Raw genomic sequence first — 14,549 nt, 5'->3', positions numbered from 1 at the left:
CCAAGACCCTTCGTCAGGACTAACTAAAGGAAGAGTGAGTAAGGGATTTGAAAGTTGGAGGGGGAGGGGGAGATCCAAAATGATAGAAGACAGGAGGGGGAGGGATGGAGCCAAAAGCTGGACAGGTGATAGGCAAAAGGGATACGAGAGGATCATGGGACAGGAGGTCCAGGAAGAAAGACAAGGAGGTGGGGGGGGACCCAGAGGATGAGCAAGAGGTATATTCAGAGGGACAGAGGGAGAAAAAGGAGAGTGAGAGAAAGAATGTGTGTATAAAAATAAGTAACAGATGGGGTACAAGGGGGAGGTGGGGCATTAGAGGAAGTTAGAGAAGTCAATGTTCATGCCATCAGGTTGGAGGTTACCCAGACGGAATATAAGGTGTTGTTCCTCCAACCTGAGTGTGGCTTCATCTTTACAGTAGAGGAGGCCATGGATAGACATGTCAGAATGGGAATGGGATGTGGAATTAAAATGTGTGGCCACTGGGAAATCCTGCTTTCTCTGGCGGACAGAGCGTAGATGTTCAGCAAAGCGGTCTCCCAGTCTGCGTCGGGTACAGGTTTCATTAGGGAGCTTAAGGTAAAGGAACCTTTTGATAGAATTCACCCTGCAGTTTGAGAAGGAGGAGCTAAAATCAGATGTATCGATACTACAGTGGAGTAAAGGGAATTAGAGACGTGAGAGAGGATCTGGCCAAAGCTGATTGGAAGGGGACACTAGCAGGGATGATGGTAGAACAGCAGTAGCTGGAGTTTCAGGCATCAATTTGGAGGCGCAGGATAGATACATCTCAAAGATATATAGGTATTCTAAAGGGAAGATGAAGCAACCATGGGTAACAAGGGAAGTCAGAGAGCATAAAAGCAAAAGAGAGGGCAGCTAATAAAACTAAAGTCAGAGGATTGAAAAGCTTTTAAAAACTGACAAGGCAAATGAGAAAAGATGAAATATGAAGGTAAGCTAGTAAATAATATAAGAGGACACCAAAGGGTTTTTTTCACATATACTGTATAAATTGTAAAAGAGAGGTGAGAGTGGATATTGGACTGCAGGAAAACAATGCTGCAGGTAGTAATGGGAACAAAGAAATAGCAGACAAACTTATTAGGTATTTTGCATCAGTTTTCACTGTGGAAGACATGAACAGTATTCCAAAAATTTGAGCGCATCAGGGGCAGAAATGAGTGTACTTGCTATAACTAGGTAAAAGTGCTTGGGAAGCTGAAAGGTCAGAAGGTGGATGGACTACCTGTGGAATGGTTCTGGGAGAATGGAAAATTGCAAATATAATTTCACTCTAAGAAGAAAGGGAGACAGAAGAAAGACATTTATAGATTAGTTAGCCTGACTTCAGTGGTTGGGAAGGTGGTGGTGTCCATTATTAAGAATGAAGTTTTGGGTGACTTGAAGGCACAAAATAAAATAAGCCAAAGTCAGCATTGTTTTCTTAAGGGGAAATCTTGTTGGGGAAATCTTTTGAAATTCCTTGAGGGAAAAAGCATGCAGGATAGATGAAGGAGAATTGTTGAAAGTTGTGTACTTGGATTTTCAGAAGGCCTTTGAAAAGGTGCAACACATGAGACTGCTTAACAAGATAAGTGCCCATGGTATTACAGGACAGATACTAGCATGGATGAAAGATTGGACAATTGGCAGGAGACAAAGAGTGGAAATAAATGGAGCCTTTTCTAGCTCTGGGCCTGTACTCACAGGATTTTAGATGAATGGGGGGTGGGGGGTGGAATCTCATTGAAAGCTATCGAATATAGAGATATCTAGATAGAGTGGATGTGGAGAGGATGTTTCCCATAATGGGTGAGTCTCCGATCAAAAGAGAGATGAGGAATTTCCTTTGCCAGCGGGTGATGAATCTGCAAAATTCATTTCCACAGGTGGTTGTGGAGAGCAAGTTATTGAGTACATTTAAAGCGGAGGTTAATAGCTTCCTGATTAGTCAAGACTCCAAAGATTATGGAGAGAAAGCATTAAATCTGTGATAGAATAACAATCAATAAAATACCACACCAAATTGGGTATTCAACCAGAATGCAAAAGATGACAAACTGTTCAAATACAAAAAGGGAGAAATAATAATAACAAATAAACAGGTGATAAATATTGAGAACATGAGTTGAAGAGTCCTTAAAAGTGAGTCTATAGGTTGTGGAAACATTTCAATGATGGGGCAAGTGAAGATGAATGAAATTATACCCTTTGGTTCAGGAGCCTGATGATTGAAGGTTAATAACTGTTACTGAACCTGGTGGTGTGAGTCCTAAGGCTCTTGTACCACCTTCCTGATAGCATCATGAGAAGAGAGCATGACCTGGGTGCTGGAGATCTCTAATGATGGATTCTCCTGTACTGGAACAGTGCTCCATGCAGATGTGTTGCGTAGTGGGGAGGGGTTTACCCGTGATGGACTGATCCGTACCCACTATTTTTTGTAGGATTTTCCATTCAAGGGAATTAGTGTTTTCGTATCAGATTGTGATGCAGCCAATCAATATACTCTCCACCACACAACTATAGAAGTTTGTCAAATTTTTAGATATCATATCAAATCTTCACATACTTCTAACAATTGGACCTACCAAAATGAACCACTTCACACTTACATGGGTTGAACTCCATCTGCCAGTTCTGCATCCTTTTGATGTCCTGCTGTAACTCTGACAACCCTCCAGACTATCCACAACACCCCCAGCCTTTGTGTCATCAGCAAACTTGCTAACCAACCCTTCTACTTCCTCATCCCGGTTATTTATAAAAATTACAAATTGAGGGGTCCCAGAACAGATCCCTGCGGAACACCACTGGTCACCGACCTCCATGCAGAATACGAATTATCTACAGACACACTTTGCCTTCTGTAGGCAAGCCAATTCCACAGAGCAAGCTCTCTTTGCATCCCATGCCTCCTTACTTTCTGAAGGAGCCTTTCATGGGGAACCTTATCAAATGCCTTACTTGAACTCATACACACCACACCCACTGCACTACCTTCATAAATGTGTTTTGCTAATTCCTCTAAGAATTCAATCAAGCTTGTAAGACACGACCTACCCTTGACAAAGCCATGCCGACTATCCCTAATCAGATTATGTCTCTCCAAATGCTCATAAATCCTGCTTCTCAGGATTTTCACCAACATCTTGCCCACCACTGAAGTCAGACTCACTGGTCCATAATTTCCTGGGTTATCTCTGCTCCCTTTCCTGAATAAGGGAAAAACACTTGCAACCCTCCAATCCTCTGGTATTTCTTCTGTCCCTATTGATACAAAGATCATCGCAAGTGGCTCAGCAATCTCCTCCCTTGATCCTACAGTAGCCTGGGGCATAGCTCATCTGATCCCTGTGACTTATCTAAGTTAATGCTTTTCAAAAGCTCCTGCACATCCCCTTTCTTAATGTCTATATGCTGAAGTGCTTCAGTCTGCTGTAAGTCAGCCCTAGAATTGCCAACAACAGGAATTCTGCAGATGCTGGAAATTCAAGCAACACAACAAAGTTTCTGGTGAACGCAGCAGGCCAGGCAGCATCTCTAGGAAGGGGTACAGTTGACGTTTCAGGCTGAGACCCTTCGTCAGGACTAACTGAAGGAAGAGTTAGTAAGAGATTTGAGAGGGGGAGGGGGAGATCCAAAATGATAGGAGAAGACAGGAGGGGGAGGGATGGAGCCAAGAGCTGGACAGGTGATAGGCAAAAGGGATATGAGAGGATCATGGGACAGGAGGTCGGGGAAGAAAGACAGCCTCTGTCCGCCAGAGAAAGCAGGATCTCCCAGTGGCCACACATTTTAATTCCACATCCCATTCCCATTCTGACATATCTATCCACGGCCTCCTCTACTGTAAAGATGAAGCCACACTCAGGTTGGAGGAGCAACACCTTATATTCCGTCTGGGTAGCCTCCAACCTGATGGCATGAACATTGACTTCTCTAACTTCTGCTAATGCCCCACCTTCCCCTCGTACCTCATCTGTTATTTATTTTTATACACACATTCTTTCTCTCTCTCTCCTTTTTCTCCCTCTGTCCCTCTGACTATACCCCTGCCCATCCTCTGGATTCCCCCACCCCTTTGTCTTTCTCCTTGGGCCTCCTGTCCCATGATCCTCTCATATCCCCTTTGCCAATCACCTGTCCAGCTCTTGGCTCCATCCCTCCCCCTCCTGTCTTCTCCTATCATTTTGGATCTCCCCTCCCCCTCCCCCTCCCACTTTCAAATCTCTTACTCACTCTTCCTTCAGTTAGTCCTGACGAAAGGGTCTCGGCCTGAAACGTCGACTGTACCTCTTCCTACAGGTGCTGCCTGGCCTGCTGCGTTCGCCAGCAGCTTTGATGTGTGTTCCTAGAATTGCCAATGGCTTTTTCCCTGGTGAATACTGAAGCAAAATATTCATTAAGTACCTCCACTACCTCCTCTGATTCCTTGCACACGTTTCCATTATCACACCTGATTGGTCCTATTTTCACACAGCTCATCCTCTTGCTCTTCACATTCTTGTAGAATGCCTTGGGGTTTTCCTTAATCCTCCTCACCAAGGCCTTCTCATGGCCCCTTCTGGCTCTCCTAATTCCATTCTTAAACTCCTTCCTAGTAACCTTGTAATTTTCTAGAGCTCTAACAGTACCTAGTTTCTTGAACCTTTCATAAGCTTTTCTTCTTAACTAGATTTTCTACATCCTTTGTACACCATGGTTCTTTCACCCTACCATCCTTTCCCTGCCTCAACGGAACATACCTATGCAAAATGCCATGCAAATATTCCCAGAACATTTGCCACATTTCTGCCATATATTTCCCAATTTATGCTCCCATGTTTCTGCCTAATAGTATCATATTTCCCCCTACCCCAATTAAATGTTTTCCCAAATTGTCTTCTACTATCTCTCTCCAGTGTTATGGTGAAGGAGAAAGAGTGGTGATCACTTCCTCCAAAATGCTCTCCCACCAAGAGATCTGACACCTGACCAGGTTCATTTCCCAATACCAGCCTTTCCTCTAGTTGGCTTATCTACATATTATTTCAGGAAACCTTCCTGAACACACCTAATAAACTCCACCCCATCTAAACACCTTTCGCTAAGGAGATGCCAATCAATATTAGGAAAGTTAAAATCTCCCATCACCACAACCCTATTATTATTGCACCATTCCAGAATCTGCCACCCTATCTGCTCCTCGATGTCTCTGTTACTATTGGGGGGGGGGGGGAGCGATCTATAAAAAACACCCAGCAGATTTATTAGCCCCCCTATGGAAAATGAAAGGTATAACATGTTTCCGTGACTTATTTCTGAATAACCGTTTCATGTCTTTTGTACAATTATCTAATAAACTTAATTTGCCCAGATCCCACTTTTTTAGATATTTACAAATAAGAAACTTTTTAAATACCACACTGCCTACCTTCCCGATTTCACACCCTATCGATATCATTGATAAAAGTTTAGGTTTAAATCCCTTTCAGAAGGGATTAATAGAAACTATTTATGATATAATTATGAAATTACAGCCAGGTATATCTGAAAATTAAAAATAAATGGGAAAGGGAACTTCAACTTTCCCTACCTATAGAGAAATGGATAAAATTTTTCAATTAGTTAGTTCTTCCTCCATATGTGCCAAACATATAACCATATAACAATTACAGCACGGAAACAGGCCATCTCGGCCCTTCTAGTCCATGCCAAACTCTTACTCTCACCTTTATTGGGGTCTCCCTACCTTCTGTCCAAGACCCCTTTCAGAGTCAATGCCTCCAGAAGACGCGGTACATCATTAAAGACCCCTCACACCCTCTCCATGAATTGTTTGTTCTTCTGCCATCAGGCAAATGTTACAGGAGCATCAAAACTAAAACCACAAGGCTACTAAACAGCTTCCTCCCATAGGCAGTCAGACTGCTAAATAGCTGCTCCACCTGACTCTGCTTTGGACACTTAACTTGCACTGGACAGTTATAACTGATCTTAACTGACATGTGGCTGTTGTGTTTTACTATTTATTGTTATGTTTATTATTTAGTGTTGCTTTTATGTTATGATTGCACTGCCCCTGAGAAACGCTGTCTCATTCTGCCCTGCAGAGCTGATGTATGGTTAGAATGACAATAAAGTTTTTTGAATCTTTGAATCTTAGTCCCACCGACCTGCACTCGGCCCATAACCCTCCATTCCATTCCTGTCCATATATCTATCCAATTTAACTTTAAACGACAACATCAAACCTGCCTCAACCACTTCTGCTGGAAGCTCGTTCCACACAGCTACCAATCTGAGTAAAGAAGATCCCCCTCATGTTACCCCTAAACTTTTGCCCTTTAACTCTCAAGTCATGTCCTCTTGTTTGAATCTCCCCCATTCTCAATGGAAATAGCCTATCCACGTTAACTCTATCAATCCCCCTCATAATTTTAAACACCCATCAACCTTCTACGCTCCAAAGAATAAAGACCTAACTTGTTCAACCTTTCTCTGTGATTTAGGAGATGAAACCCAGGCAACATTTTAGTAAATCTCTTCTGTACTCTCTCAATTTTATTGACATCTTTCCTATAATCCGGAGACCATACAATGCTAATACAATTTAAAGTAGTGCATAGGGCCCATATGTCTAAAGATAAACTAGCCCATTTAATTTCCCATATAAACCCTATTTGAGACAGATGTCACTCTAAGGTGGCTTCCTTAACTCATATGTTTTGGTCCTGCCCTCTTTTGGAAAAATTCTGGAAAGATATTTTTGATATTATTTCAACAGTTTTGCGTTTTGACTTACAACCCCATCCTCTTATGGCAATATTTGGTTTGCCAATCACAGATCATAGATTTTTATCCTCTTCAGCCTGTCGGATGATCACATTTGTTACTTTAATGACCAGAAGATCCATTTTATTGAACTGGAAGGAGACCAACCCTCCTACCACATTTCAGTGGTTTTCCCAAACTATGTCATGTTTAAATTTGGAAAAAAAATCAGAAGTGACATTTTTGATCCTTTGGTTAAATTTGAAGAGACTTGGAAACCAATTATTCAACATTTTCATATGATGTAATTTGACCTTTTCCGAATCCTCCTTATTAACTTAAGATATATGAATAGAGGAGAGGAGTTGACGACATTATTGAATGTTTTCGATTTAAGATATTGGTTCAGCCTTGTTTTGTTCTTTGTTTTTTTTTGGGTTTAGTATTTTTTTTAATTTTTGGGGGGGTTTTCTTTGCATTATTTTTTTTCTTTTTATTTCTTTTTTCCCTATGATTAACTATATTAAGAGTTTGGAAGTCTATTACACCTGTATTATTTGAAGTCATTTTTTGTACATGTTTATCAACAATAAGATTATTCCAATCTCTGTATCAATATCGTTGTTCTGTTTATAATTTTGGAAAATTAATAAAAAGATTTATTGCCCCTTTCCTGTTTCTGACTTCCACCCACACTAACTCAGTAGACAATCCCTCCATGACTTCCTCCTATTCTGCAGACGTGACACTATCCCTAATTATCAATGCCATGCCCCCACTTCTTTTGCATCCTTCTGTTCTTTTTGAAACATCCAAAGCCTGGCACACTCAGCAGCCAATCTTGCTCCTGAGACATCCAAGTCTCTGTAATGGCCACAACATCACAGTTCCACATATTGATCCATACTAAGTTCATCTGCCTTGTTTATGATACTCCTTGCTTTAAAATAGACACATCTCAAACCATCAGTCTGACTGCATCTTTGCTCTGACATCTACCTATCCTTCCTCACAAACTCCCTACAAGCTGTCTCTACTTTTGCTCCAACCTCCCCATCCTCTGCCTCTTCATCTCTGTTCCCACCCTCCTGCAAATTTAGTTTAAACCCTCCCCGACAGCATTAGGAAATCTCCTTGTTAGGATATTGGCACCCCTCAGATTCAAGTGCAAGCCATCCTTTTTTGTACAGGTCACACCTGCCCCAGAAGAGGTCCTAATGATCCAAAAATCTGAATCCCTGCCCCTGCTCCAATCCCTCAGTCATACATTTATCCTCCACCTCACTCTATTCCTATACTCACTGTCGTGTTCACAGGCAGTAATCCCAAAATTACTACCTTTGACGTCCTACTTCTCAGCTTCCTTCCTAACTCCCTGTATCCTGCTTTCAAGACGTCCACCCTTTTTCTCCCTATGTTGTTGGTACCAATATGAACCTCTACCTCTGCCTGCTCACCCTCCCATTTCAGGATATTGTGGACGCGCTCAGAAACATTACAAACCCTGGCACCTGGAAGGCAAACTGTCATCCTTGTTTCTTTTTCATGTCCCCAGAATTGCCTATCTGTCCCCCTAACTATAGAGTCCCCTATTACCGCTGCCCTCCTCTTCTGTTCCCTAGCCTTCTGAGCCACAGGGCCTGACTCAGTGCCACCGTTGCTTCTCCCAGGTAGGTCATCCACCCCCATCAGCACTCAAAATGGAGTACTTATTGTTAAGGTGGACAGCCACAGGGGTGCTCTCCACTACCTGACGCCCTCCCTTCCCTCTCCTGACAGTCAGTCACTTATCTGTGTCCTGTGGCCCCAGGGTGACTACCTGCCTATAGCTCCTGTCTATTACTTCCTCACTCGCTTACAAGCTGAAGGTCATCGAGCTGCAGCTCCAGTTCCCTAACTCAGTCTCTAAGGAGCTGCAGCTCGATGTACCTGCCACAAATGTGGCCATCAGGGAGGCTGGAAGTCTCCCGGACATCCCAGATCTGACACCCAAACCAGAAAACTGGCCTGGTAGTCATACCCACTATTCTAATGAGCTGAGCCCTGTGAGACGCTCCTTTTTTATACTCTACTCCCCAACCTGTGCGAAGTTCTCTCTCTCTTTGAATCCATTAGTCCACCGCTAATGCAGTTTCTCTCTTTGCAGGTGGGCTTAACACTTACTTACCCCACTGCCATTCCACTTGTGCTAAACAGAGATATAAATGATGTGTAGAAATCTATGCCTTTAGACCAACTGCAAGTCTACTGGTGATGTGACAGAATGGCTTGAAGTAAAGTCTGAGTCATTATACCTTGATCACAACATAGTATGGCATCATCCATTCCTTAAATTAGATGGAAGAATTGAAGTAAAATGCAGTGTTTTCAGATGATGAGATTGACTGTTGCCTTCACCTATATAGGGCCTTGAATAAGTCTGGATAATGGTAGACTGTGTATCTAAGAAGTTCATTTGAGCCCTCCTTATAAAGGGGTGCTGAAAGAGGCTTGTATCTCAGGAGTAGGTCATGACACCAATCACTTTAAATCTTTTGGCTTCAGTGAAGAAGGTGACTGTCAGGGACACAACTTTAATGGGTTAGGCACCTGCAGGCTCTGTATATCAGGTGCTCCGTTCCTTGTTTTTCATCCTCCACATATCTTTGTATACTTCATGCCACTTTTAGTTGTAACCATGGTATATCTATGGCAATCCTACTCTGAATGTTTTCGGAAGTACAATTGTTTCTTCATGCATTGCACATGAGAGAAGTCAGCCATTTTCCCAAATTACTTCCTGGATGATAAAGACAAATAAAACTGTCCTCCCATTTCACTTACTTCAAGAACTCCCCTTTCAACAAACCACATTATCCATAGGGTCAAAAAGCACTACAGCACAGAAGAAGACCCTTTGTCCTAATGAGTCCATGCCATTCTGCTTCAATGACGGTTGTAAACAACTTCAATGGCCAAACATTCTGATTGTGTATTTTTCAGTAATCCTAATTTATTGACTTCCACATCCACCTCACTGAGCATTGATTGAAAAGCACATGAATGAGGCTCAATATTTCCAGCTGCCATTTTGTTTTGCTTTCTCATTATTAATAACAAATGCTAATATTTGAGGTTCATTATTGCAGAAGCAGACTAAGTAACATGCAGAGATAAAGGTAGTTTATACATTTTTCTTTTAAACTTGGATATTCTGTATTAGTTTGACATTTTCCCATTCTTATTTCATTTTTTAGCAAGTTTTCGCAGTAATTGGATTACATTTGTCTATTTTGACTCTTAAATTCTACCATGCATAGTTCTCACCTCCACTGTAGATTCAGACACATTTTTTACATTGGCTAATGAAAAGGCTTTGAGGATTTCAAGTGAGGCTGCAAGGTTTCCAGGTGTTGTATTCTCCGAGTTTTCTGTAATGTTGGCTAACGATTTCACCAACGTGGGAAGCTTCTTTGCAACTTCTGTTGAATTTTGAGCTAACTAGAATACATGAGAAAAACATTTAGAAGGACAACAATGTCACACTATGGCAGAAAATGGAAAGTATTAAAAACTGTAACAGTATCAATACTTTCAATGTGGTAAACATGTGCTTTTCCAGCTCGTTGGTCATGCCTTTTGTGTTGAAACTGCAAAAAACTTAGGAGAAATCAGAGTAATTGGAAAACTCTGAAAGGAATCTCAGCCCATAACATAACATAATTCCTTTATGGATTACATTTAGACAGTTTGTTTTGTAAATGCAACATTACTATTTCTGTCCCTGCTTGTAGATTCTTTACTTACAGGTGCATTAACAGGGCATCTAGATAATTGTAATGTGATGAGGCAGTACAAGCATGACTTAATGAAGAGAATCCTTGTTTGGCAAATTTATCAGCTATTTTTAGGGATAAAACTAACAGAATAGATGTGGGAAACAGAGGATGTTACGGAATGAAAGGGTTGTCCATTTGTGAGTGTCTAAAGAAGTTGGATCTGCATTCTTTGGCATTCAGAAGAAAGAAACATGGCAGGGCAGATATTCCACCATGTAGAGAGTTTGGTACAAGAGTACATAGTTTCAAATAAGAGGATGTCATTTAAAACTGAAATGTGCAGGAGTTTCATCTTGCTGGAAGTGGTAAATCTCCGGAAGTCTACTTTACTGAGGCATTTAAAGAGGGAATTGATACACTTTGAAAAGTTGTGTAATATGAGTTTATGTGAAATTGGCACAGAGGCAGATCTGCTATGAACATATTAAATATCAAAGCTGGCTTGAGGGGTTGAGATGCCTAGTCCAGCTCCTATTTTCAGGATATTCTTGTGTAATTTGCATGGATTTTCAAAAACTATATGACAAAGTGCTATACATAAAGTAAGGCTTGAGAAAACTCACATGGGCTAACAGAAACATAGATAGAGGATTGCTAAGGGACAAAATGCAGAAATAAGTTCATCTTCTTCAGGTTATTACTGATGAAATGCATATGTTTGTGTCCTCAACTATTCATAATTCTCATCAGTATCTGTAAAATTATTGTGGATTGTGTCGAAGTTTGCTGACCGTTTTCTGGTTTCTGGGGCAGAAACAGATTGTGAAAGTGAAATCTGAGTGAGACGGAAAGAAACAGTGCAGGTAAATGAGTGGAAAAGATGTTGGCAGAAGGACTATAATGTGAAAATATCAGGCTATGTGTGCTTTTAGAAAGAACTGAAAAATCAGCATTTAAACAGTGAAAAGCTAGGAAACAAAAAAATGAAATGCAGAGAATGTATATCTGATTTAAGACGGATAGTGCCGGAAATGCTCAGCATTTCAAGCAGCATCTCTGGAGGTTCTGGACCTGAAACATTAACAGAGAACGTTTGTATTCAAAGGGATTCCGTTGTGTTGGTATGAAATGCAAAACGTGAGTGGCAGATATTGCATGTATACTGGGCGTTAATGCAATGTAGTTGGAATGCAAACATTAGGAAGTCTTACTGTAATTTTCTGGGTTTTGATGAAATCATATCTGGAGATCTTTTTGCAATGTTTGTCTTTATAGCCAAGGGATGATGTACTTGCCTTGAAGTCAATGCAATGTAATATGTTTTGTGGGATGAGACAGTTGCCCATATGAGGTAAGGTTGAATAAAATAGGCCTGAATAAATAGTATTGAATAAAATACTGAGGTTAGAAAATTATGAGGTGATTTTATTAAGCTATTCATAGTGGAGAGAGGTTCACAGGCTAGAAATGTTGCCTCTGGAAATCTTTTAATTGATCTTTTCTACGCATCCTTTCTAAATTACGGTGACCGGAAAGTGAGGAAATGCCTTATCGGGCTCCCTTGTACTCTCAGATGGATTTCTCAGACTAAGTGCTGGAAAATCTAACGAAGTTTAGACTCCCTATCCAAGAGGATTATTGACGACCAAGCTGCAGTCAGTAAGTCCCTTGCTTCTCTTCGGTTATATGGGTAACAGCCGGCAATTATTGGACTCCAGAAGAGGGCTATCCCTCCTAATCAAACTACATTGGTTCATTTTACGGCAATCCAGGCTTTCCCATCTCCTCCTTCCCTTCTGTTTTGTAATTTTTTTACCTTCAAATATTTATTCCATTCCTCTTTGAAAGCCGGAACTGAATATGAGCTCTCCTCACCTCCTGGCAATGCATTTCACAGCAAAGCTGCGTCAAAAGGTTTTCCATCCCCCAGATTATCAAACATTCATTCACCTCCATTGTTAAAAGGGATTTGGAAATGAGCAAGGCATTTGACATAATTTAATTTGGGAGGTTGGTTCGTAAAGTAAAAGCCCATGATATCAGAGGAAGTGTGCTAGGATGGATTGAAAAACCGGCAACCTCATAGAAAATAGATGGTTGAAATAAATGGGTTCTTTTCATACTGGAAAGAGGTAACTAGTGTAGTGCCACAGGGATCAGTTCGTGGCTCACAGTTATTTACTATTTCTATTAATGAGAGTTGTGGGCACAGATCATAAGATTATTGGTTGGTTTCCTAGTACAATGAGATGGACTCTTCACCTCACAGATTAGGTTAGTATGGCCTTGCACCATACTGTCTGCTTCACTGCACTTTCTCTGTAATTGTAACACTGAATATTACACTAAATTATTCATTTCTCTTGTACCACTTCTATGCACTGATGAAATGAAATGATCTGCATGGATAGTGTACAAAACAACGTTTTTCACTGTACCTTGGTACATGTGACAATAATAAACCAAGTTAGCAATTTAACAATTTAGTGATCGAGAGGAAAATAGGTGCAAGGGCACATTGTGTTAAGGACAGTATGATTCTACAAAAGGATATAGAGAAATTAAGAGGGTGGGCAAACAAAAAAGGCAAATGGAGTTTAATGTAGGGAAGTGGGAGGCCATGCACTTCAGTTCAATTACAATCTAAATGGAGAAAGACTGCAAATGAGTAAACTACAAAATGACCTGGGTATTTTAGTGCACAAAGCACAAAAGGTTAGCTGGCAGGTCCAAAAAGTGGTTAAGAAAGTAAATGACATTTTGGCCGACTTTGCAAAGGGATAGAAGTTTACAAGAAAAGGGGCTGATTATTTTAAACTGAGATATATTGCAATTTCTTTGTTCAGAGGATGATGAATTTTCAGGTTTGTTTTCTGCCTCAGCAGGGGGTGTGTCATTAAAGTGTTTAAAACAGAAGTGTATCAGTATTTGATAGATCAAGGAATTGTTAGGTATAGAGAACTGGCATGCAGAGGAGTGAAGGCTAGCCATGATTGTATTATTTCATGGCCTCCTCTACTGTCGCGATGAGGGCGCACTCAGTTTGGAGGAACAATGCCTTATATTCTGTCTGGGTAGCCTCCAACCTGATGGCATGAACATTGATTTCTGCAACATCTGGTAATGGCCCTCCCCACTCATTCACCATTCCCCACTCCAATTTCCCTCTCTCTCCTTATCTCCTTACTTGCCCATCACCTCCCCGTGATGCTTCTCCCCATTCCCTTTCTCTCATGGACCTTTATCCTTTCCTATCGGATTCTCCCTTCTCCGTCTCTTTCACCAATCAACCTACTGGCTCTTTACTTCACCCCCTCCCCCTCTCACCTCTCACCTACTATCTTGTACTTTTTTATTCCCCTTCCCCCACCCTCTTACTCTAACTCCTCTTTCTTTTTTTTCCAGTCCTGATGAAGGGTCTTGTCCCGAAACGTCAACTGTTTAGCTCAGGAGGCCAGGCCTGCTGAGTTCCTCCAGCATTTTATGTGTACTGGTTGGATTTGCAGCATCTGTCAATTTTCTTGTGATTATGGTCATGTTAAATGCTGGGCAGGGTAGAATGAGCTGATGGCCTACCCCTGCTCCTATATTCCTGTGTTCTTCAAGTCTTTCAGTGTCCTTGGCTCTTTAACTCTTCTAATTATGGGAACAATCATTTATATTTACTTTAATTATCTCTTGATTGTGTACTTCCCTATAAAATGTCTTCTTTTCTCCTGAGTACTGTCAGTTGGATTTGGCAAGTACTGGTATGTGTGGAAGAGTGTCACAAACTTCTACCACCCATTATGTGTTGAAATGTTTTCTATTAGACTGGCTCAAATATTCAGACAATATCCCTTTTCCTTAAAAGTTTCATCTGGCTGAGAAAGTCTTTTTCCCCCCAATCAGACCAACCAGTTTCCCATTGTACTTTGAAGACATCAAAATAATTGCTTCTTAACTTCTTAATTTCCAGGGAATTCAAACTTTGTTTCCTGGCTGCCTGTGGGAAGGTGAATCTCAGGATTATATACTGCATACATATTT

The 14,549-nt window shown here is 41.1% G+C and overlaps 1 protein-coding gene across 1 annotated transcript in view; it reads right to left on the bottom strand.

Moving 5' to 3' along the window:
- LOC140211093 (adhesion G protein-coupled receptor F5-like) overlaps positions 1 to 14,549 on the bottom strand; it is a 56,616-nt gene that overhangs the window by 18,464 nt on the left and 23,603 nt on the right. The window contains exon 5 of the mRNA XM_072280541.1: positions 10,069 to 10,242. Within this exon, the coding sequence (XP_072136642.1) occupies positions 10,069 to 10,242 (174 nt within the window). The remainder of the gene's footprint in view (positions 1 to 10,068; positions 10,243 to 14,549) is intronic.

Source organism: Mobula birostris, chromosome 2 (genome assembly GCF_030028105.1).
Source record: "Mobula birostris isolate sMobBir1 chromosome 2, sMobBir1.hap1, whole genome shotgun sequence".
Lineage (NCBI taxonomy): Eukaryota > Metazoa > Chordata > Chondrichthyes > Myliobatiformes > Myliobatidae > Mobula > Mobula birostris.
This window is presented reverse-complemented; position numbering and strand designations above follow the sequence as displayed.